Source organism: Anomaloglossus baeobatrachus, chromosome 2, assembly GCF_048569485.1.
Source record: "Anomaloglossus baeobatrachus isolate aAnoBae1 chromosome 2, aAnoBae1.hap1, whole genome shotgun sequence".
Classification (NCBI taxonomy): domain Eukaryota; kingdom Metazoa; phylum Chordata; class Amphibia; order Anura; family Aromobatidae; genus Anomaloglossus; species Anomaloglossus baeobatrachus.
Window position 1 is genome coordinate 748,238,642 of NC_134354.1, and position 26,081 is coordinate 748,264,722.

The following is a 26,081-nucleotide window of genomic DNA, read 5'->3' on the forward strand; positions in this document are numbered from 1 at the left end:
GACGGTGAGCGGGGGCGCCTTTACGCAATCTAGGGTGCCGACCTCCGCAGGCTAGGTAGGGAGAAGTGAAGGGGTGTTGACCACTCCCAGTCTGCACTGCAGCACTTTTTCTCCCCTTTTTTGTTGTATGTGTACATGTGTGTGTTATTCATGTTGGGATATACATTTTAAACTTTATTATTAAAGCATTGAAATTTTAAGGGGTGTTTTCTCACGGTTTACAGTTTATGATCCCTTAATCATTATCTATAACGGTTTTTTCCTGAGAGTTTTTTGATATTATGGCTGGTTTTCTTACTGGATCAATGAATGCTAATAGTTGGCTGGATGATGCTAGGGAAGCTTTTTCCGAACTATCTATAAATAACAGTTCAGCAACAGGCCCCTCTCTAAGGAATATTTTCACTGATCTAACCACCGCATATAAAGAGAACATCAAATCCTGGTGGGAAGTCCAATCATTGGATAATTATATCAAACAAAGGATTGTCCCCAGAGGCCTACGGATTACTGTTGTACCAGCAAACAGGTCCAGGTCTACAGCGTTATTAGCGAAGTGGGAGGAGGAGTCAGTCTCATCATCATTACGGTTTATGGGCATCTTGTTAGAGGAAGAGAGATGCACACTTGAGAGATCCTCTAGTGCCTTACAGAAACTCATTGAGGAGGCCCTTAAACTTAAAACAGATCCCGAATTTGCCAGCAGAGAAACTGCCCTCCAGGCAACAATAGAAAAATATCGATTGAGTATAAAAGACAGAAAACATAAGCGCTTCATTAGAGATTTGTTCGAATTTAGGGACAAACAGGCATACGCTTTTCTGACAAAAGAGCCACAACCTAGTGAGGTTTCATCCACTGATCCGGAATCATCAGACACTGAATCCAGAAGGGTTAGAAACAAAGGTTTTTCAAGGAAGAGATGGAGGGGAAATGTGAACAGAGGAGGGAGACAATTTACACCCAGGGATGCCCCCTCTGGACCATCTATGTCCTCCTCTCTCTCTGCTGGGCCCTCCGCCATGACAACTCCCTCTTTTTTAGAGATGAGGGATCTGGGGCCGTACGACCTCAGACAGAGAGCACCTGTATCCAACAGAAAGGGCAACTAGGTCCTAAAGATCTTAGGGTCATTAATCTGTCCAAGTACACACCGACGGATTTGGAAATGTCGGTGTTATATACAGGTCTATCCTTTGTCCCCACTGTCAAATTTGATGCTTTCACATGGGTGAAGGACATCAATTTGTTCATAAGAAAACTTAAATGGAAGAAGTTTTTCGTTAATAATGATCGGAATAAGTGTACACAACTAGGGATACCGCTGGAAATGATGTCAGACTTTAATGTACTTATGAGTCTGGAGGAAGAGAGCAGTAGACCTGAGGGGGAAGGACCCTTCTCAGGGCTGAAACTCAAAAGTAAAAGGATGCCTCCCATTAGCGAGTTCAACAGCACTGATATCTTCTGCAAATTGGTATGTGAAGATATCAAAAAGATTAACCCTAGGTTGGGACCAACAAGACCAAACTTGACGACCGAACAGAGATTGGCCATCCAGAGTCTGGGCAATAATTCAGAAATAGTAATAAAGCCCTCCGATAAGGGGGGCAATGTTGTTATAATGAATTATAAGGAATATCTGATGATGTGTCAGGTCATTTTATCAGATCGGTCAACATATGAAGTCCTGAGGTCGGACCCAACTTTGGGTTATCTTAAAGATTTAAAGTTGATCTTATGTGAGGCAAAAACAATGAAACTGATATCCACAGATGAATTGGATTTCTTACTACCTAAAACACCAATGGTGGCGACCTTTTACGCTTTACCGAAAATCCACAAGGGGTTATTCCCAGTGAAAGGTCGCCCCATTGTTTCCGGGGTTGAGGCACTCTCCCAGAATTGCAGCATGTACGTGGACGAAATTCTCCGTCCATTTATTTCTCTGCCATCGTATCTGAGGGATACAATGGATCTGTTGAATAAAATTGAGGGTCTAGTGGTTGATTCAGACTCTCTGCTAATGTCTATCGATGTAGAATCCCTCTATAGTTGCATCCCTCACAACATCGGTATAGAAGCAGTGAAGTACTACCTTAACTCTAGAGGAACATCTATGTCCCAGCATAATGATTTCATCGTACAACTGATCAGGTTCATCTTAACACACAATTATTTCATCTTTAATACGAAGTATTACCACCAGCTCAGGGGTACTGCAATGGGGAGCCCTTGTGCTCCCACTTATGCAAACTTACTCCTGGGCTGGTGGGAGGATACTGTTGTGTTTCGGGATGATGATGTGTGGGGTCCCCAGATTCAGTTCTGGGGACGCTACATAGACGACATATTGGTAGTGTGGCGTGGATCAGCTGAGTCCTTTGTTGCTTTCGTCAATCAGTTGAACATCAATGATTTGGGGTTGAGATTTACGTATGAAATTGGAGGCGGTAAACTCCCCTTTTTGGACGTTCTAATAACAAGGGAATTAGATGGTACATTGAGTACCTCTATATTCAGAAAACCGAATGCTACAAATAGCTTGTTGAATTGGAAAAGTCATCACCCGGTCTGTTTAAAAACTGGGATCCCAAAGGGACAATTCTTGAGATTAAGGAGGAACTGCTCCACTGTCCATGAATATGAGAACCAATCTGTCCACCTTAAAAAGAGATTTAGGGAAAGGGGTTATCCTCCAAACGTGATTGATAAGGCGCAGAAAAATGCCCTTCACAGTGACCGTAGGGATTTGCTAACTACTTCTCCCAAAAATGGTGATGGGCAGATCACACGGCTGATCGGGATGTACGATGATCAGCATGGAAAGATCATGGCCATCTTGAGGAGACATTGGGGCATTCTGAGGAGTGACCCCGATATTTGTGGATATATAACGGCACATCCTTCGGTAACATTTAAGAGAGGAAAGACAATCAAGGATGAGGTAGTACATAGCCTCTTTGTCCCCCCTAAAAAAAGTGGTACGTGGTTGGACAGGAGAGATGTGGGTACCTTTAAATGTGGGTCATGTATATATTGTAAACATGTGGTTCCATCAAGAGATTTTTGCAGTGCAGTCACTGGGCGAATGTATAAGAATCGTAACTTTGCGAACTGCAAAACAGAGGGAGTCATTTACCTCTGTACATGTACGTGCCCAAAAGATTATGTGGGAAAGACTAGGAGACCATTGAAAGTACGGATAGGAGAACACCTAGGGGATGTGAGAAATAAACGGGACACACCCCTAGCTCGTCACATTAATTCACATCATAATGGCGATCTGGGGTCTTTCTCCTTTAGGACAATTGAAGTGATTTCCCCATCAATACGTTTGGGAGATTGGGACAAAAAACTGCTTCAAAGGGAGACACGCTGGATCTTTTGGCTAGAGTCAACCAGTCCAGGCGGGCTAAACGAACAACTAACATTCTCTAGTTTCATCTGTCCTTAGCATTCAGTATATTGGGATATTTATTCCTTCCTAGATATATGGGAAATTAAGTATATTTATATACAGCCATCCTGTATAGGTCTGTTTTGTGGACTACGGGGTTTGTTCCTTGATCATGGACTTAATGTCCCTGGTCGCTATAGTTTATTCATGTTGACGGATTGGTCCACATGTGCATTTCTTGATATCCCTTGTGAATTGTAACTATAATATACCATTGTGGGGCGTTCTTTGTAATTTAGTGGGAAAGGGGATTTATTATATTTTTTGAATCCACTAGTGCTATTGGTCCATCTAGTCTTATCTTTTGGTGGGCATAACTCATCCCCTTGCGCTGTGAACCATGTGGTGCGTGGTTGCGGAGTGTATTATTGTGTCCCGTGATCATGTGACTGCTATTGTACGTCACATGGAGGGACAGTCTCCGCCCCATTGTGATGAACCGCAGTGGAGCGCATGATGCGTTCCACGTTAGCGGCACTTCCGTTCTAACAGACGTCACTTCCGGTGACGTCAGGAAGCGCCACATGGAGGGTCATCTGTCCCGTAGTGATGAGCCGCGGTGAAACGCATAATGCGTTCCACGCGAGCGGCACTTCCGTTCCAACAGACGTCACTTCCGGTGACGTCAGGAAGCGCCATTTTTAAAGAACGCTCCTTGCCCCACGTGTGCAGGCGGGGATTAGGACCGAGGCAGAGCGGTTTATTGTGGCCGACACTCTGTGCCCGATTGTGGGTGCTCCTGATGAACCTTGGCGGGACTGTGTGCCAGGGGGAAACGCGTCGAGCTAGCGGTTCCCAAACTGGGCCTGTTTTTTCCAGTGACTACACTGAAGTATTAGCGTTGATCTGGTGATCTGTCCAAATTCACATCAATAAGCTAAGTACCTTTGATATGTTATCGTTACATCTACAGTGAATAGACTGGAGTTATAGTTTATTCCATGCTATGGCTAAGGCTACTTTCACACATCAGTTTTTTGCCATCAGGTTCAATCCGGAAAAAAACGGGTAAAACGGATCCGGTACCGCATCCGTTTTTTCCCCATAGACTTGCATTGTTACCGGATTGTACCGGATGGCTTTGCGTTGCATCCGTTTTTTTCCGGATGCGGCAAAATTAGTTAAAGCGGCGGCCGGAGGCAACGTAGCTTGCAACGTTTTTTTGTCCGGCAAAAAAAACCGCATCGCGCCGGATCCGGCGCGATACGGCGTGGTTTACAATAGAAGCCTATGGACGCCGGATCCGGCGTAATGCGGTAAAAAACGGATGCGGCCGCCGGATCCGTTTTTCTAAACTGAGCATGCTCCAATGTAATTAACAAAACGGATCCAGCCAAAAAACGGACGAAAAGGATGCAAAAACGGATGCAAACCGTATCCACCGGATCCGTTTTTTAACGGATCCGGCATAACGGATCCGTTAAAAAACGGATCCGGTGGATACGGTTTTCACTTTTTTTTCAGGATCCGTTGGATCAGGAAAAAAAAGGACTGTGCCTGAATACAGAAAACTGATGTGTGAAAGTAGCCTTAGTATGTCATTATATCTGTGGACCATCCATCTGTGTGCCTACTGTGGAGTCATGTGTCGAATGTTTGATTGACTCTTATTGATTTATTTGTGGGAGCAGGCGAAGGCAAGGCTTATCAGAGTCTGTTGTGCACATTGTAGTAACCTGTTTTCTTAGCACCACAATATGCGCTGTTATTGAATGCACAGGACAATTGATATCCATATAGGTGGCTCTAGGGACTACATCCAAACGGGGGCACGGTGTCCACTGATAAATTTCATATTGAGATGGTCATTCTAATCTCAAGCATCTTATACTATATTGTATCGGTCATTTCAGCATTTCTGTAGAGTTACACCCACATGTGTGTCAGATATCAATAGACATTCCTTGCAACCCTGTAAAAATTTTTTGCAGTGCAGCAACATTTTAATTGAGCACTCCTATATTCGCAGACTAGTTGCACCTCTTAAATTAGTGCAGGGAAAGGAGGGCGAGCCGACGGTGAGCGGGGGCGCCTTTACGCAATCTAGGGTGCCGACCTCCGCAGGCTAGGTAGGGAGAAGTGAAGGGGTGTTGACCACTCCCAGTCTGCACTGCAGCACTTTTTCTCCCCTTTTTTGTTGTATGTGTACATGTGTGTGTTATTCATGTTGGGATATACATTTTAAACTTTATTATTAAAGCATTGAAATTTTAAGGGGTGTTTTCTCACGGTTTACATTTTTCAAAGCAACAAATAATATAAGACCCTACCTTATTTTCGGAGAAACACAGTATATATTTTAGTGACAATTTGAAGTAAGAGTGAAACACTGTGCGTTGTCTACTGCAGGGCCTGGGGACAGTGCATGACTCAAGAATTTTCTCTATGGTGTTCTTTAAAGGGTAACCATACATTCAAGTAACATTTTTTTTTTTAAATCAGGTTCATTTTTATTTAACAGCAAAATTATACAACACATAAAATAATTCCCTCCATAGAAATATCACAGAAAGGGAAAAAACCTTTAGTCAATAAGAAAAACCACACAAATAACATAACAAACAATGCACCCGCAGTCCACGTCTCATTTCAATATGGGTCTCAAAGTGCATATTATTTCCGAATATATTCTCCATAGTATAGCTTACCCAGCATCATTATGACATTATATATATATATACACATATACATACACGCACGCACGCACGCACGCACGCACACACATATACATGCACACACATATACATGCACACACATATACATGCACACACATATACATGCACACACATATACATGCACACACATATACATGCACACACATATACATGCACACACATATACATACACACACATTCCAGCAGTACGCATATCACCCTATTTGAGGAAATTTGTTAACCGGTCAGAAGCAGAAGGACCTGGTCGCTCGCACTGTCCTGCAGTAACGCCGAGGAGGGAAGGCCTGGGGTATCCAACCATGCCCCCCAGATCTTATAGAACTTTTTCAATGCATTTCTTTTAAGGTATACTCCTCTCTCCAGTCATAATAGGAGAAAAAAGGAGATCAGGCCACAATGTACATGTAAAAAATATTAGTTTTATTAGATGAAAACCGCATAGGTCAATAAGTACAAAAATCACACGTAATGGGAACAAGTCAAGCAAAAAAATGTGGGAATGTAGGGAAGATGGAGAAAAAGTGTGGGCAAAGTAATGCCACACAACCTGCCCAAGTACAACACAATTGAATGTATATGAGGCCGTCACATTACAATGTTATGCGGCTGGGTGCCCCCGTGACAAGGTGACAGCCCCACGGAGAGAAGACATACATGCACCAACGTATTATATATCAATATCAAGTTTGAAGGCAAGTGTCAAAATATCCCCTCTCCATGAAGGTACACCATGGCAAGGATAGCACCACGCCACGTGACCACCCAGGCTGGGATCACATGAGAAAACCGTGTCTCAACATAAGTATGTACGATAGGTAAATCCCAGCATGGGTGGCCCAGCGTGCAGAAAGGCAGGGCAAGTAGACGATACCTGTGTGGTGTAGCAGGGCAGGTTGTAGAGGCAGGAAGCCTCCTTGACAGCTGTTTCGCCTATGGCTTTATCAAAATCCTTTTGATAAAGCCATAGGCGAAACAGCTGTCAAGGAGGCTTCCTGCCTCTACAACCTGCCCTGCTACACCACACAGGTATCGTCTACTTGCCCTGCCTTTCTGCACGCTGGGCCACCCATGCTGGGATTTACCTATCGTACATACTTATGTTGAGACACGGTTTTCTCATGTGATCCCAGCCTGGGTGGTCACGTGGCGTGGTGCTATCCTTGCCATGGTGTACCTTCATGGAGAGGGGATATTTTGACACTTGCCTTCAAACTTGATATTGATATATAATACGTTAGTGCATGTATGTCTTCTCTCCGTGGGGCTGTCACCTTGTCACGGGGGCACCCAGCCGCATAACATTGTAATGTGACGGCCTCATATACATTCAATTGTGTTGTACTTGGGCAGGTTGTGTGGCATTACTTTGCCCACACTTTTTCTCCATCTTCCCTACATTCCCACATTTTTTTGCTTGACTTGTTCCCATTACGTGTGATTTTTGTACTTATTGACCTATGCGGTTTTTATCTAATAAAACTAATATTTTTTACATGTACATTGTGGCCTGATCTCCTTTTTTCTCCTATTATGCATGTTCTCTGGAGTAGGTTCTTACCCTAGGGGGTCCCTATTAGTGGCCTCCCCGGTGTTTATAAGTATTATGGCGAAATTGTCATATCCTCTCTCCAGTCGAAGTATAGCGTTTACTCTTTCCCTAAAATCCCCGATGACCGGAGGCGCTGGGTCCAACCAGTGGTAGGCCAACAATTTCCTAGCCTGGTACAAGAGACGTGTAATACCGACCATTACCGGCGAACTCAAGTCCACCCCCCCTTCCAGTAGACCCAGGATACATATAATAGGTCTTGGCTGTAGACGGATATTGAAAACTTGTCTAACCAATTCTAGTACTGCCCTCCAGTAATCTTCAATGTTCCCACAGGACCACATCATATGCATCAGATTGGCACCCTCCTGTCCGCACCTAGGACACAGATCATCCATCCTAACTCCCATCTTATGCAATAGACTAGGTGTCCTATATACTCTATGTAACAGGAATAGCTGCGACAGTCGTTGGCCTTCAGATACAGCAAGGCTTGGACTCTGAGACAGGACCTCACCCCACTGTTCCTCTGTCATAGGGCCTAGGTCCCTCTCCCACTTTTCTCTAGCCTGCAAAGGGAATTTGTCGAGGTGTCTAGATAACATCACTGTATACAACCTAGAAATAATACCATAGGAGCGATCAGATGTCAACAATTCAGTAAGAGTGTGATTCCGCTCTATCCTAATGTCCATACGACGTGTCTGTGTCTCATAGGCATGACGGAGCTGCAGGTATTGGTAAAAGGAACTGTGCGGTATCCCAAACTCAGCTTGAAGCTGGTCAAATCTTTTAAGTATATTATTCTGAAGAATCTGAGACACCTGATGCACCCCCCTGCTCACCCACATTCTCCAACCCGGGAGTCTCTGCAGCTCCGCCAGTCCACGATTATGCCATAAGGGCCAGTACTCAGTCATTCCTGATATTCCCAGCAACTGCTTCCCTCTATCCCACACCTTGTACATCAATGATAATGTTGGATATAATGTTCCTCCTCTGGGTGAGTAACCTGCGTCCAAAAAAGCCACTGGGTATCCCCATTCTGCAAGGCCCCTCACCAATTTGCCCCCAGCGTCATATGCCTCATCCTTTCCCCACCCCCTGAAGTGCTGCATCTGTGCCGCAACATAATAAACCCACGGGTTGGGGACTGCCAGACCCCCATCTTCCTTCCCTCTCTGCAGGGTCTCAAGGCGGATTCTAGCCTGCTGCTTTTGCCACAAGAGTTCCCGAAACAAAGTGTTGATTTTACGGAAAAATTTCCAGTGGATCCATATTGGGGCGTTGTGGAGAAGATACAGAAGTTTGGGCATCAGTACCATTTTTAGTAGATTAGCACGGCCAATAAGGGACAGTGGGAGTCGACACCAGGCATCTATCTTGTTCCTAAACTGAGCCAACACTGGTTCCAGATTTTGAGAGTAGTAATCACGCGGTCGGGCACTAACCACAATCCCCAGGTATTTAAATTTATCCACCGTCGGAATTGGCAGCCCCAGAGTACTAAAATTAGATGGGAGTGGATCTATAGGGAGCAGGGCCGATTTCTTCCAGTTTATTAGGAGTCCCGAGCGCCTACCAAATTCTTTAATAATATTCATTGCTGGGCCCACCGATGTCCCCACCTCCCTGAGATACAGCAACAAATCGTCCGCATAGAGGGAAACCTTATGCTCCAGACCGCCTATCTCAAACCCCTTTACGTCAGCGGATGCACGAAGCATAGCCGCCAATGGTTCAATTGCCGCTGCAAATAGTAATGGAGAGAGAGGACAGCCCTGTCTCGTGCCCCTGGCCAGATTAAAAGACGAGGAGGTACAACGATTAACTCGAATCCTGGCCCTTGGAGAGGCATATAACAATTTGACCCAGCCAATAAATCTGGAGCCAAGACCCAATTTCTCCAAAACTACCCATAGGAAATTCCATTCAATACTGTCAAAGGCTTTGGCTGCATCTAATGACAGGACTGCTCTCTCCTTGTTTCTCCCCTCAGAACTTAGCTGTATCCCCAGGAATAAACGTCGCAAATTAATGGAAGTAGATTTATTGGGGATGAATCCAGTGTGATCCTCGTGGATCACTGACGTGATCACCCGGGACAATCTGTTAGCTAGAATTTTAGCGATTAATTTAATATCTAATGTAAGCAGCGAGATTGGGCGATAGGAGTCAGGCGCGGTCGGATCTTTCCCGGGTTTTAAAATCAGAACAATAATAGCCTCCCTCATGGATGCAGGGAGGGATCCCTTCTCCTCAGCATCTCTGAACACATCCAAGAGTCTTGGCAGCAGCAGATGGGTATATAATTTGTAGAATTCACCCGGGAGTCCGTCCGCACCTGGGGCCTTTTCATTTTGGATTTGACCGAGCGCCTCCTCCAGCTCCTCCAGGTCTATATCTCTATTCAGGGATTCTCTCTCACTATCTGACAGACTGGGGAGAGTGATCTCCTCCACAAAGTCCCGCAGTTCCTCATCCCCATAATGCGATTTAGAGGAGTATAATTGGGTGTAATACTGTTGCATGACCTCCACAATCCTCCCGCTGTCCCTCACCTCCTCTCCAGTGTCAAGTTTCAATTTGGTGATATAGGTCAATCCCTCCTGCGCCCTAGCAATTGTAGCCAAGAGATGTCCCACACTCTCCCCCTCCGTAAAGTACCGCTGCTTAAGGAAAAAGCGTTTGTTAGTGGCCAAGGAAGTCATATGGTCTCTCAGAGCTCTCTGTGCCCTCTCTAAGTCCCGCTTGGCATCATCTGTAGGGTTAGATATAAGAAGTCGTTCTGCATCACCTAAAGTGTCCGTCAGATACTTAGTGCGCTCTCTTGTTTTCGCCTTTCGGGTGCAAATTTCCCTAATATATGTCCCACGAACATACGCCTTCATTGCGTCCCACACTATATGTTTAGATGCAGTACCGTCATTTGTCACAAAATATTCCCGTATAGTGTCAGTCAGAGTGCCCCCTATCAGTTGTATCCAAAAAGGGTTGAGCCGCCATGGTATCCCCGCCAGCCGGTCTGGGTCCCCAAGCCTTAGACGGACCTGTAGTGGGGAGTGGTCAGACACCCCCCTGGCCAGGTACGTGACTGAAGCTACACAAGGCAGCAGCTGAGCATTTCCAATGGCCAGGTCAATCCGGGACAGTGAATGATGAGAACTAGAATAGCATGAATACTGCCGGACCTGCGGGTTTCTAATACGCCAAATATCTACATATCCCACCTCCTCCATCAGTCTGGCAAGGGATGTAGCTGCCGCCCCCACTGAGATATTCCCTGTATGTAACTTATCCCAATACGGGTGCAAGTAATTATTATAGTCTCCTACTAATAGGGTGGGGACCTCAGGGAGGGAAGCAACAAAATTGAGGATACGTTTCAATGGTTCCCCTGTGTATGGCGGCGGAATATAAATTGCAACTAGAACACAGCGCACATTATGAAGGACACAGTAAAGACATACAAATCTACCCTCCTGATCCACAGAAGCTTTAAGACACTCAAACGGCACTGTCCTGTGTATCAGGACACTCACCCCCCTGGAATGTGTGGTATACACAGAGTGATACTCATGGGCTATCCATTTTTTGTGGAGCAAGTGGAGCCGCTCCTTCACCAAGTGCGTTTCTGATAAGAATATTATGTCTGGCTTAAGCTGCTGTAGAAACAGAAAAACTGCACATCTTTTAGTGGCTTCACCCAATCCTCGCACATTCCAGGCCACTATATTAACCTCCTTCGCCATAAGGGTGAGTGCACATATGTAACAGCAGGGGGCAGCAAGCGGGGACCTCCGGACCCATCTGCAGCAGTTCCCATAGATGAGCATAGACCAAACAGGTGCATAAAACGAAAAGGTCAAACAACATAAAAACATACACAGTAAACCAGGACATTCCTCTCAAACAGAGGGAAGTGGGGCTAAACATAACCCTAAGAGCACATAACGGTTTAAGTTCCTGAACAGTCATCAACTGCATAGTAACCTATCTGGGTGGCTCCTGCTAACCGTCCATAAGTGTTCCAGCTGGGAAACATAGCAAGGTCACCTCAGCAAGTCCAACAGCAAGGAATCCGCAATAATCCTCAGCGGTGATTTCTGCACAGTCCTTTTTCATTGGTATCGAGCCATGCGGCTGCATCCTTTGGAGTGTCAAAAAACTTTGTCCCACCATCCGCCACCACTCGCAGCCTGGTAGGGTATAACATTGAGTAAGAGATCTGCAGCTGCCTCAGGCGTTTTTTGACATCAATAAATTGCGCTCTCCTCTGCTGGATTTCAGTGGAAAAATCCGGGTACAGTGAGACCTTATGGCCGTCAATAGCCAGATCCTTAATCTCCCGGGCTCTGCGGAGCGCAGTGTCCCTGTCCCTGAAGTGCAGTAGCTTGAGGAGGATAGGACGAGGGGGTGCCCCTGGTGGTGGGGGTCTAGTGGGGACCCTATGTGCCCGCTCAATAGTGAAGAAAGGAGAAAACAGATCCATACCCAAAGTCTTGGGGAGCCACATTTCAAAAAAAGCTACTGGATTATTGCCTTCTGCCTTTTCTGGGACCCCGACCAGACGGAGATTGCTTCTGCGGGATCTGTTTTCTAGATCGTCCACCTTAGCCCTAAGCAATGAGATATTGTGGATTGCTCTGCCAAGGTCCCGAGTCAGAGGGGGAAGCTTATCCTCTGTGGCACTGACCCGGTCTTCCAGGGCCCCCACCCGTACATTGACCCCCTGCAACTCGTGCCTGATAGATGAAATGTCCATTTTAATTCCTCCCATCTGTATGTTCAAAGTGGCTAGCATATTGTTGCAGGTATTTACTGCTGCAAGCACATCACTGAGGGTGGGCTCTGCTCTCCCAGGGTCTGTGTTTTCATCTGCAGCTCTAAGGTTGTCCCCCTGCTCCACATTATTGGCAGCAGCCAACATACTCACAGCTCCCTGCTGCTCTTCCTCCATCAGTTCTTGTCCTGGGATCTGCAGCTCCTCCACGCTGAGGTCAGACTGCTTAACAGCTTCAGGTATCTCAGGCTGATCTCGTGCAAACTTGCTGAGGCGAGCTATTGCATCAGACGCCCTGCCCCCACATGAAGCTCCAGCGTCCATGAGTGTGGCCTGTGTCCTGCGCTTCTTATCAGCCCGAGTTCTGGTCATATCACTCAGGTCTTTGAAGCCCCCTCAGTCTAGGAGAGGTCACCACTCCAGGAAAGCAGTAAAACAACCTTTAACCCCAGCTGGACAGGATTATACAGGAGTTTTTTGCAGGAGCTCTCTCTGCACAGGTCTTCCTCACATGCTGCTCAGGCCACGCCCCCCCATTCAAGTAACATTTTAGAAGAAGTTGCCGTGTTTGTGTGGCGCCCCTGGGCTTCAGGCGCCACAGGGTACACCACATTTCAGGGGTAATATATATCCCGGATCAGGAGGGGGTTAACCTGCCGATGCTTTCACAAAACACACATATACAACAGAAATGGGCTTACTCACAAGGGGTTGGACGAGGGCAGACAGGGTAGTTAGCCATCATGAAGCATGGGACTTCCCAGTAACTAGGACAACCACTGGGGCGGGCACCACATAGGGCAGAAGTAGGCGAAACCAACACACTTTAGAGATAACCTTCCTGGGCACAGCTTGGGATAACACCTAGCACTGACAACTGGCGTTAGCGTTTCTCTCTCTCTCTTCGCGGAGCAGGAGGCTCGGCCCGGGTTCCGGATACCAACTGAGGGACACGTCACTAACAGACTTTCACGGGCACCGGCGGTGACCGCCGACGGATCCGGGATCGGCTGGAGCCCATCGTGGGAGAGATCGGTACTCTGGGGCAGCGCTTGAACAACCTGTGAGTAAAAAAGACCTGGAACTTCAGCCCCTGCCTCTCCTTTATCCAGCGGCGTCGCCCAGCACTGCGGCGCCAACGGGGACTACCACCACCCCCGTCCTCCATCATCCTCCCCGGGGTAATCCCGCCCTGCCTATGGGGAGCGACACCATCCCGGCTGCACCCAACATCTGCCCTTGTGACCGACCCTGCAGCAGCGGCCGTTTACCTGTCTGCGTACCACAGGTGGCGTCAAGATCATCCTAATAGACTTTCCTAACCGTAACCCCCATCCTCCACCTCCAATTACCACCCTCATGCTCCATTCCTGCCTCCCGTCCACTGCCATCCTTCCCTTCCTGTACACCTCGGGGCAACGGAACCGGGCCAGGCCACCCCGTGACAACGCAGAGGATCTGCACCCCCAGCCCAGCTATGACTAGGTTAAAACACCTGCCCCGTGGGGCGCTACATTTGTGTGAGGATAACCCTATCTCTGCCCATTATGTGACTTATATCCCACATTTTCACCAGTTTTCCTCTCTACAGTCTTTAGGTCTAATTTACACTCCACTGAGAGCTGGGCAGACAGGACTATCTGCAGTGAACTCCGTCATACACAGCACAGCGCACAGAGAGGGATTCCTGCTCTTCATTAAATGTTTTTTAATAACCACAGACAAACAATAGTGACATTGAGAAAATTATACAGCAATGCTGGTGCTGTGTGCATACGAAGAAGCTGTAGGGTGAGGCAGAAGACTTGTTAGAAAGTTCACTTCGATCTTTCTGTTTCCCTCTGCCAGTTTCATCTCCTTGCGCCTCAATCTTCCTCTCTGCCCCTCTCCATAGAGTTTAATGGGATGATTCTTATGAAATCACAGTGATCATGCAGACTGTCTTGTCTGACCATGACATAATTGAGCTGAGTTTTTTTTAAGTTGATGACAAGTTCAGGAGGCTGGGGGAGAGGTGACAAATCAATAGGGAAAGAAGCGGATTTCATTGATAAGTCAGGTTACTACGTTTCTTATATTTGCCAGTACTATTGATTTATGCAAAGTTTGTTGAAGGTATAGTTCTGTTATAAATCCTTTTGTCATGTACTGCCCCCTATGGCCTTCCATTAGTCATAACAAGGTGTGAGAGTTTACACTACCTAATCTCCAATTCAATCAGACAGATGGTCGGATAATTGTGTGGATCTCTGCAATTTAAGGTTTAAATATACAGCTTGTGTGTGAAAAGGAAGACTTGTTCTCATCATGGAAAATTAAATCCTGCTATTCCTCATAATAAGGTTTTGCCACTGGTCTCTATTTATATGCTACTATCAATGTGATCCCAAAAGGGAGAATTTTGATGTAGGTCAGATAATTATCGGACCAGATGGAAACAGTCATTATGGCCGCTCACACCAGGAAATTATCATTAAGTTCATGATTAGAGCTTCACGCAAATTGCACTTGCATTCCATGTTTAGAGCCATTTCAGCAGGAGGTCATGACAGACATAAAACCAAAGCCGTAAGGTGGCTTTACACACTGCAACATCGCAAACGACATCGCTGTAACGTCACCGGTTTTGTGACGCAATAGCGACCTCCCCAGCGACATTGCACTGTGTGAAACACATCAGCGACCTGGCCCCTGCTGTGAAGTTGCTGATCGCTACAAATCGTTCAGGACCATTCTTTGGTCCTTTGTTTCCCGCTGTGCAGCAAAGTCTCAGTGTGTAAAAGGACTTTACAGCGACTTTGTTAGCGACTTCCCTTTCAAAAAGCTGCTTTACAACGTCCCCAAAGACTAGCTAGGTCGTTCTGCAGGTCCGGATCGCTGTTGCGTCGTTGGCCAGGTTTGCCTGTTTGACAGCTCACCAGAGACTTTGTAGCGATCCCGGCCAAGTTGGGATCGCTGGTGGGATCGCTAGAAAGTCTCAGTGTGTAAAGGGGCCTTAAGTCTAGAAATGACGTACTTAGGTGATATCAGCAGGCCAGGATAGCTCAATAAGTTATGTAGATGTGTAATGACTGATCCCACAGTGAAAGAGGTATAGACATCATTTACCTTGAGATGGAGTTGGCGCACCCACACAATGTTATTCACAACCTCGGGCAGGTTCTTGCCAGCGAGGGGTCCAGAGGAATCCCCAGGAGAGCCATGGCAGCGAGCGTCAAAGTCTGACCGGATCTCTACAAATAACAAAAAAATAAAAAAGGGTTTTCAGAAAAAAAAAAAAAAAAAGGGGAGAATAAAAAGGATAGCGGCAGGGCAGAAGAGTCATCTTAGAGCAATAAAGTGGACGTTAGTTCATCCAAGAAGTATAATCAATTTACCTCCTTCCCACCCCCCACCCAAAAAAAGGGAATATTAAAAAAGGTTTGTCCACTACTTTTACATTGATGGCCTATCCTAAAAAGCCTGCTTTACACGAGACGATAGATTATGCGATAGCACAATCGATTGTACCTGCCCCCGTCGTTTTTGCGTCACGGACAATTAGTTGCCCATGGCGCACAAACTCGTTTACCCCCCGTCACACATACATACCTTCCGGACGACCTCGCTGTGGGCGACGAACGTCCACTTCCTGGAGTGGGCAGGATGTTCGGCGTCACAGCGACGTCACACGGCAGGCGGCCAATAGAAGCGGAGGGGCGGAGATGAGCGGGATGTAAACATCCCGTCCACCTCCTTCCTTCCATTAAGCCGTCGGGTGCCGCAGGAGGCAGGTAAAACTGCTGTTCATCGTTACCGTGGTGTCACACAGAGCAACGTGTGATGCCACGGAAACGATTAACAACCGCCGCCATTTTAATTAAACAATTTTATGAAACCTAGCGACGAGTACACGATCACGATTTGTGAGCGATACTGCGTCGCTAGGAGGTGTCACACGAGACGACGTCGTGCGGTATGCCGGATGTGCGTCACGAAAACCGTGACCCCGACGACATATCGCACAATCTATCGCCTCGTGTAAAGCCCGCTTTAGGCTAGGTCATCAATATCAGATCACTAATACTAAATAGGATAACTGAAGTGAGCACTAATATATATTATGAGTGCAAGCCAAAAAAATACATAGTACATAAGGATAAGGCTGCACATCAAAGTTAGATAATAGTATAATGCTATAAGCATACTGAAAAACATTGAAGCATACAATGAAAAATGCCACTTGCTAACTTGAAAGTGTGAATAATGAAATGCATACCTGCCATGAATATTAGGAAAAAGGAGATATTTAGCAATCGCATTGATCAATGTAACTGAGCCCCAAAACCTCGTCAAGGTATATCTCTATATTGATCCTTATGATCAATATCAGATCGGCCGGGGTTCGACACCTAGCCCCCACCCTACCGATCAGCTATTCAAAGTATTGGTGGAGACAGCAAGCAGTCAGAAATGCTCAGTTCCAGAACTGCTCCATCTTCTGATAGTGGCTGCGGCCGGGTACTGCACATCTGCCTGCCATTGATCTGAATAGGAAGCTGATGTGCAGTACCCAGCCACGGCCACTATCAGAAGATGGAGCAGCTCCGGAACTGAGCATTTCCGTCTGCCTACTGCCTCCGCCGGCACTGTGTGATGGACCCACTGAAGCACGTATTGAGGAAAACGTCAGTAGTTCTTAAACGCCCTGCTTTCTCCTGTATGTTTTAACATTTTTTTTTAAAATGCTTGGATTTTATGGATGAAGAGTGCAACTGATTTTTCTTATTTTTTTTTTTTTTTTTGGGGGGGATAAAAGCTTTTCATATTTTACTCAGGGACTCGTAAATTCAAAAGGGAACCTGTCGGGTGCAATATGCACCCAGAGCCACAAGCAGTTCTGGGTGCATATTGCTAACCCCTGCCTAACCGTCCCTGTATCTAGTAGCATAGATAAAGAGATCTTTAGAAAGTATTTCGTAAGATCCTTTACGAGATGGTAATTAAGCGCAGGGACTGGTCGCAAGGGTGCTATTTCCCCTGACTAGTCCACCCTCTTACCATGATAGCATACACAGGGGCGTACCAACATGATATTCATTGCCATCAATGGTGACGGGTATACCTGTGTCCGTTGTCACCACCTTAGAAGCCGGGTTTAGGTTCAGTGCGCACGATCAGAAGTCCCGGCACTTCCAGTCATGCGCAGTATGAAGCCAGGTATACGCGTCCCGGCTTTAGAGAGGTCTAGTGCACATGACTAGAAGTGTCGGGACTACTGATCATGCACACTGGGCCTAAACCAGGTGTTGGAGGCAGTGACAACGGACACAGTTACGCTCGTCCATGTCAATGACGCTGGGCATTGATAAGCATGTTAGCACGCCCCTGTCGGGGGAAATAACGCCCTTGCGACTAGTTCCTGCGCTCATTAGCATATCATAAAAGATGTTTGGAAATACTTTTTGTAAAAGATCTCTTTGTCCATGCTGCTAGATACAGGGACGGTTAGGCAGGGATTAGCAATATGCACCCAGAACTGCTCGTAGTTCTGGGTGCATATTGGACCTGACAGGTTCCCTTTAAGTAGGGATCGTCAAAGTAGTAAGGAACCATTTAAAAAACAACTTATTTTTATGACATATCATGTTTACTTCTTTTCTTACCATGTATCTTTATTTAAAGTTAAAAAGTATCATTAGTGGACGTAAAAGTGCCGGCATTTATTATTATTTACATATTAAACCATCAAGAGTCATCCTCAAGTTAATTTTTAATTCGTAATGTATGAATGTAAGAAACTTTGTAATATATATTATCAGAGAAATCCGCTTCTGTTTCCTCCAGAACGGATCATTTACTTTAAAAATTCTCAATTTACAGATAAAATCTGTATTCAGTGAAGACTGAGGTTGAAGATATTTCAGAAGCAGTTATTTCAATGGCAATAGACTAATAATAATAATAACATCCATCTTCTCTCTCTTCACACAGTACAAGTAACTCTGCTTGCTGTACTCCCATGTCTGCTGCATTTTACTCCTGCCAAATTCCTTCTCTGGTACAAATAACTCTGCTTGCTGTGACTGATGCTATGTCATCTTTACATTATGTTTAATACTCACTGATGTATGACTGTATTTCCCTCTTTGTAAATGTTATCTGATGGTGTACAGTGTGATTTTGTGTAGTCTGGAGTCAGGCCGGGTGTCAAATGTGTCCTGTTTCCTTTGATTCCTTAATCATTCCCTGGTGTGATCACCATTTGTTAATTTTCCTTAACAAGCTAGGCTCCCACAATCCCCCTTACCTACTCCTCTAGCCTGCCCTATATATTTGGGTGCTTCATAAGGGGTGCATGTGTGTGGGGTGCAGCATGCGTGCCCTCTTTTGCAATGTGCCAGAGTTGCTAAGTGCTGGGCAGTTATTTCAATGGCAGTTAGTCAGGGCAGGAGGCAGGTAAACTACTGACACCCTCTGTTTCAACTCTGAAATGTATTTCCATCTCTATTATTATTATTATTATTAATTATTATTATTAATAAAATTTATAGAGCACCATTGATTCCATGGTGCTGTACATGATAAGGGGTTACATACAGAATACATACAAAAGTTACAATAGACAGACAGGTACAGAGGGAAGAGGACCCTGCCCTTGCGAGCTTACATTCTATGTGCTAATAAATTTATGGAGAAAACTGCACTCACCAGTTCTTGCTGTGCAGGAAAATTCTTTATTTATATGTTGAGATTACATACATAGGGCTGGCGGGGAGGGAGCGGACCACCTGACACGTCAGACGATGGCCGTTTCGCACTTTCTATCAGTGCTTTAGCTGGTCTCTAATTTATTTAGATATGTCTCCTCTAAAATGAGCACCCCAGAGCAGCATGGATATTTGCCTATTTACTATGGACACAATGGACACTGATCACACGGAAAGAGCAGTAAAAAGGTGTTTGGAGTATTTGGAGGTGTTTACATTCTATGTGCTTTTACTGTCCACTTTCACCGCCCCATCCTCCCCTCTATCCCCACTCATCCACATCAGCCCCTCTCTCCGCCCCTCTCCTATGTACAGCTCCCATGTTCTCTTCACCTTTGTAAAGAATCTCAGTCCATCATGCTCCAGGGTCTTGCAGAAAAAGCCATGCCCCAACTCCAAAAACTATCTGCTCTTACTCCTTTTACTGCTGCTTCTTTCAGGCGACATCTCTCCTAATCCTGGTCCACCCCATGCCAACTTTACCCCCTTCCCCACCTCTCATAGAAAACCTGCTAACCTTGTCAAGGGAGGAATTTTGGGGAAATATAGCTAATGGTATCCTCATACAGGGTATCCGGAGACGGTGCCGTATTAGCTATATATATCAGAGCCGATATTAATGAATCAGACAATGAATACATGAGACATGTTCTCCTTGAGCCAGCGTCACCAACTGACCAACTCGTGTATTCGATAGATCCAATTATACAGTATGCATCAATAACCTTGAAGCCAGAACACAGAACTTAGGGAGGATTCTACTCCCCAATTTCTCCCAGCATGTTATGAAACACATTTTTGTTCGTTAAAACATTCTTTTTGTGTGAAAGCTACTGATAAGACTTTTGCTCATTATTATAAAACTTTCACTGTTTGTACATGTGTTCACTTATCCTTGGTAACCCCTTCATGACTGTACAGCTTAGAATCATATCATTATGGGTCTATGCGATTGCTACATAGATAGACAGATAATTATGCAACTACATCTATATTTTGATTATTTACATATACAGATATTCTTATTACGTTTAAACAAACAAGCTATAGCTCAGACCACCTCCACAACCTCATTAACATTAGTTGTACACCCTCACTTTCCTCTTTTAATTGTGGTCTCTGGAATCCACGGTCCGTATTTAACAAGCTTCCTTACATCCACAACTTTTTTTCTCCATAACTCTCTAAATCTGCTAGCCCTCACTGAAACCTGGATTCAGGATTTTGACACCGCTTCCCATGCTGCCATTTCTCACGGTGGCTTACACTTTTCCCATTTTACTCCTGTCCCCACAACGCACTTTCCAGGTCCACTCCCCCAGCTCCATCACTCTCATTCCCCTCTTTCGACGTCCATACCACCAGGCTTTTCCATCTCCTTCCCCTCAGTAGCAATTATATATCGTCCCCCAGGCCTCACCCAACCAGTTCTTTAACCACTTTTCAGCCTGGCTGCCGCACTTCATGTCTTCAGAATTAGCAACCCTTATCATGGGAGTCTTTAACATCCCCATGAACAGCCCCTCCTCCCCATCTGCATCCTAGCTTCTATCTCTAACCACCTCTCTTGGCATCTCACAGCTCACATCCTCTGAGACACATGAAGGCGGTAATACCCTTGACCTGGTCTTTCTCTCACTTTGATAACTCACCTCTTCCCCTCTATGACCACAACAACCTCTCCTTCACAGTCACAATCCCTCGCCTCCCCCAGCACACTCCCACCTATCACACATTCAGAAACCTACAGGCCATTGACTCTCCAACACTTACAGACTCTCTAACACTCATCACTGTCCCCTATCTCCTCACTTTCTTGTCCTGATCTGGCTGTAAACCACTACAATGACACACTCAGAAGAACCCTAGATCAAGTTGCACCCCTCACCCTCAGAACCTCCAAACACAGAGTAAAACAGCCCTGGCTCACATCCCAAACTCTATTTCTCCAGCGATGCTCTAGGAGTGCCGAATGCCTCTGGAGGAAAACCTGAAAACATCATCCACTACAAATTCATGTTAAGAACCTTCAACTCTGCCCTTCACCTCACCAAACAGACCTACTTCACCACCCTGATCTCCTCACTATACAACAATCCAAAAAGAGCTCTTCGACACGTTTCACTCCCTCCTCAGTCCAAAAGCACAGAAACCCTAATCACAAACCTTCATGCACATGACCTGGCCTCGTATTTCACAGAGAAAAGGAAGATTTGTGTGTACTCACCGTAAAATCTCTTTCTCTGATCCCTCATTGAGGGACACAGGACCATGGGGTGTATGCTGCTGCTGCCAGGAGGCTGACACTAGGCCAACTAAATAGAAAAAAGTTAGCTCCTCCTACGCAGCGTACACACCATGACTGACCAGGAACCCAGCCAGTTTAGTGTACAGGTAGTAGGAGAAGCTGTAGCTGCAATTATACAAGAAAAGAGAAAATTACTAATCCCAAAAGGACGGGTGCTGTGTCCCCAATGAAGGCTCAGAGAAAAAGATTTTATGGTGAGTACACAAAAATCTTCCTTTCTCTCTCGCCTTATTGGGGGACACAGGGCCATGGGACGTCCTAAAGAAGTCCCTGGGTGGGAACAAAACCATTACCAACTGGTAAGGTCAAATGAACAGACTGACCGTTAACCATAAAGGTAGTAAAACAGTGATGGGTCCCTCTGAGTCGGAGGTGAGCCACCACAGCCTGCAAAACCTGTCTCGCCAGGGCAACATCCGCAGAGGCCTGCGTATGTATGCTGTAGAATCTGGTGAACGTGAAGACACTGGACTCGGTAGTGGCTTTGCAAAGTTGAGCCGCCGAAGTTTGATGGCGATTAGCGCATGAAGCTCCCACCGCTTGGGTGGAATGAGCCTTCATCCCTCCCAGGAAGGTGACGCCTCTGACCCTGTACGCCTCTCGGATAGCTGATCTAATCCAAAGCCCAATTGTGGATTTCAAGGTTGATGCATCATTCTTGTGCCCAGAATGCGTCTGATTTGCGAAAAAGCGCGGTCAGAGAAATATGGATCCTCGGAGCTCTGATAAGATCCAGGTTATGCAGGGCCCTCTCAAATGAATGAACCGGAGCAGAATAGAAAGAAGGCAAGATGGTGAGGGCTGGAGAACCACCTTGTCCTGGTGAAAAACCAGGTAGAAGACCCGGCAGGAGAGGGCCACCAATTCCGAAACTCGCCTCACTGACGTGATAGCCACTAAAAACGCAACCTTCCAGGAGAGTAATGAGAGAAAGATTTCTCGCAGTAGTTCAAAAGGCGATTGCTGGAAGACTCCTAAAAACAGATTAAGGACCCATGGATCCAGGGGCTGACAATAGGGGGGAACCAGATGGGCTGCACCCTGAAGAAAGTACATATCTGCAAACGAGATGCTAGCCGCTTCTGGAAAAACATCGAAAGGGCAGACCAGTCCCTTGAGGGTCCTGAGGGCTAACCCAGAATCAAGTCCCACCTAAAGAAAGGTCAGGATATTGGCCAAGGAAAAGGCAAGCAGCGGTTTTCAATGTTTGAAAGAATGATCACCAGGTTCTATGATAAATGTGAACTGAGGAGGCTTTCTAGGATTTATCATAGTGGAAATGACCTGGGGGGTAGACCAGCTCTGGCTAGAATGCAGGATTCAAGAACCACGCTGTCAAACGCAGCTGTGCGGAGTTCTGGTGGCAAATCGGCCCCTGCGACAGAAGATCTGGGCAGTCGGGAAGCCGCCAGGGAGTGTCGCCTAGAAGCTGGACGGGTTCCGAGTACCAGGCCCTCCTGGTCCAATCTGGAGCTACCAATATGACCGAGAATCCCTCCGCCTTGACCTTCTTGATCACCCTCGGAATGAGTGGAAGAGGACGGAATATGTAAGGGAGACGAAACTGCGACCACGGCAGGACCAGTGAGTTGGAACCTATTGCTTGCGGGTCGCGGGAGCGGGCTATGAAGGGGTGGACCTTGGCGTATTGGCGAGATGCCATGAGGTCCACGTCCGGAGGACCCCACCTCTGACAGATCTGCTGAAACACCTTGTTGTGGGGAGACCATTCCCCCACTGCCAGACCTCGTCTGCTTAGAAAGTCTGCGGAGATAGCAGAGGCGTGAGTCTCTGCCCAGCAGAGGATCTTGGTGACCTCCTTCATCGCTGCCAAGCTGCGGGTCCCTCCTTGATGATTTATGTATGCCATAGCAGTAGCATTGTCGGATTGAATACAACAGGGGAACCCGAGAGAAGCGGGGGGAACCGTTGAAGGGCCAGAAAAATAGCACTTAACTGTAGAATGTTGATCGGGAGGGTGCATTCCAGGAGAGACCAGCAACCATGAACCGTGTGTTGATGGAACACGGCTCCCCATCCTATCAGGCTAGCGTCTGTCATGACTACTTGTCAGTGATTCGGGAGGAAGAATCTGCCTTAGGGGAGCGAAGAGTCATGGGTCCACCAGAGTAGGGGGTGAATCACCCTCTGGGAAAGAAGGACAGGGTGATCTAGACTCAGGTTTCTATCCCACGCAGATAGGAGAGCCATCTGAAAAGGACAAAGGTGAAACTGAGCAAAGAAGGGAATTTTGTTTACTTACCGTAAATTCCTTTTCTTCTAGCTCCTATTGGGAGACCCAGACAATTGGGTGTATAGCTTCTGCCTCCGGAGGCCACACAAAGTATTACTCTTTAAAAAGTGTAACCCCTCCCCTCTGCCTATACACCCTCCCGTGCATCACGGGCTCCTCAGTTTTGGTGCAAAAGCAGGAAGGAGGAAACTTATAAATTGGTCTAAGGTAAATTCAATCCGAAGGATGTTCGGAGAACTGAAACCATGAACCAAAAGAACAATTCAACATGAACAACATGTGTACACAAAAGAACAACAGCCCGAAGGGAACAGGGGCGGGTGCTGGGTCTCCCAATAGGAGCTAGAAGAAAAGGAATTTACGGTAAGTAAACAAAATTCCCTTCTTCTTTGTCGCTCCATTGGGAGACCCAGACAATTGGGACGTCCAAAAGCAGTCCCTGGGTGGGTAAAAGAATACCTCGATAAAAAGAGCCGAAAAACGGCCCCCTCTTACAGGTGGGCGACTGCCGCCTGAAGGACTCGCCTACCTAGGCTGGCATCTGCCGAAGCATAGGCATGCACCTGATAGTGTTTCGTGAAAGTGTGCAGACTCGACCAGGTAGCTGCCTGACACACCTGCTGAGCCGTAGCCTGGTGCTGCAATGCCCAGGATGCACCCACGGCTCTGGTAGAATGGGCCTTCAGCCCTGAAGAAATCGGAAGCCCAGAAGAACGGTAGGCTTCAAGAATCGGTTCCTGATCCACCGAGCCAAGGTTGACTTGGAAGCCTGCGACCCCTTACGCTGGCCAGCGACAAGGACAAAGAGCGCATCCGAACGGCGCAGGGGCGCCGTGCGAGAGATGTAGAGCCGGAGTGCTCTCACGAGATCTAACAAGTGCAAATCCTTTTCACATTGGTGAACTGGATGAGGGCAAAAGGAAGGTAAGGAGATATCCTGATTGAGATGAAAAGGGGATACCACCTTAGGGAGAAATTCCGGGACCGGACGCAGAACCACCTTATCCTGGTGAAACACCAGGAAGGGGGCTTTGCATGACAGCGCTGCTAGCTCAGACACTCTCCGAAGTGATGTGACTGCCACTAGGAAGGCCACCTTCTGCGAAAGGCGTGATAGAGAGACATCCCGCATCAGCTCGAAAGGTGGTTTCTGAAGAGCCGTTAGCACCCTGTTAAGATCCCAGGGTTCCAGCGGACGCTTGTAAGGTGGGACTATGTGGCAAACTCCCTGCAGGAACGTGCGGACCTGCGGAAGCCTGGCTAGACGCTTTTCAAAAAACACGGAAAGCGCCGATACTTGTCCCTTGAGAGAGCCGAGAGACAAACCCTTATCCATTCCGGATTGAAGGAAAGAAAGGAAAGTGGGTAAGGCAAACGGCCAGGGGGTAAAACCCCGATCAGAGCACCAGGATAAGAAGATCCTCCAAGCCCTGTGATAGATCTTGGCGGACGTTGGTTTCCTGGCTTGTCTCATAGTGGCAATGACATCTTGAGATAACCCTGAGGACGCTAGGAGCCAGGACTCAATGGCCACACAGTCAGGTTGAGGGCCGCAGAATTCAGATGGAAAAATGGCCCTTGAGACAGCAAGTCTGGTCGGTCTGGGAGTGCCCACGGTTGACCCACCGTGAGGTGCCACAGATCCGGGTACCACGACCTCCTCGGCCAGTCTGGAGCGACGAGGATGGCGTGGCGGCAGTCGGACCTGATCTTGCGCAACACTCTGGGCAGCAGTGCCAGAGGAGGAAATACATAAGGCAGTCGAAACTGCGACCAATCCTGAACTAATGCGTCCGCCGCCAGAGCTCTGTGATCTTGAGACCGTGCCATGAATGCCGGGACTTTGTTGTTGTGCCGAGACGCCATGAGGTCGACGTCCGGCGTTCCCCAGCGGCAACAGATCTCTTGAAACACGTCCGGGTGAAGAGACCATTCCCCTGCGTCCATGCCCTGGCGACTGAGAAAGTCTGCTTCCCAGTTTTCTACGCCCGGGATGTGAACTGCGGAGATGGTGGAGGCTGTGGCTTCCGCCCACAGCAGAATCCGCCGAACTTCTTGGAAGGCCTGACGACTGCGTGTGCCGCCCTGGTGGTTGATGTACGCGACCGCCGTGGCGTTGTCCGACTGTATGCGGATCTGTCTGCCCTCCAGCCACCGATGGAACGCCTTTAGGGCTAGATACACTGCCCTTATCTCCAGAACATTGATCTGAAGGGAGGACTCTGTCGGAGTCCAGGTTCCCTGAGCCCTGTGGTGGAGGAAGACCGCTCCCCACCCTGACAGACTCGCGTCCGTCGTGACCA

At 47.0% G+C, this 26,081-nt stretch overlaps 1 protein-coding gene across 3 annotated transcripts in view; it reads right to left on the reverse strand.

Annotated features, from left to right (window-relative positions):
- The window catches only part of DYNC2H1 (dynein cytoplasmic 2 heavy chain 1), an 852,364-nt gene that overhangs the window by 768,240 nt on the left and 58,043 nt on the right, over positions 1 to 26,081 (reverse strand). For all 3 annotated transcript variants that reach the window (XM_075337457.1, XM_075337458.1, XM_075337455.1), the window contains exon 10: positions 15,576 to 15,700. In XM_075337457.1, the coding sequence (XP_075193572.1) occupies positions 15,576 to 15,700 (125 nt within the window). The remainder of the gene's footprint in view (positions 1 to 15,575; positions 15,701 to 26,081) is intronic.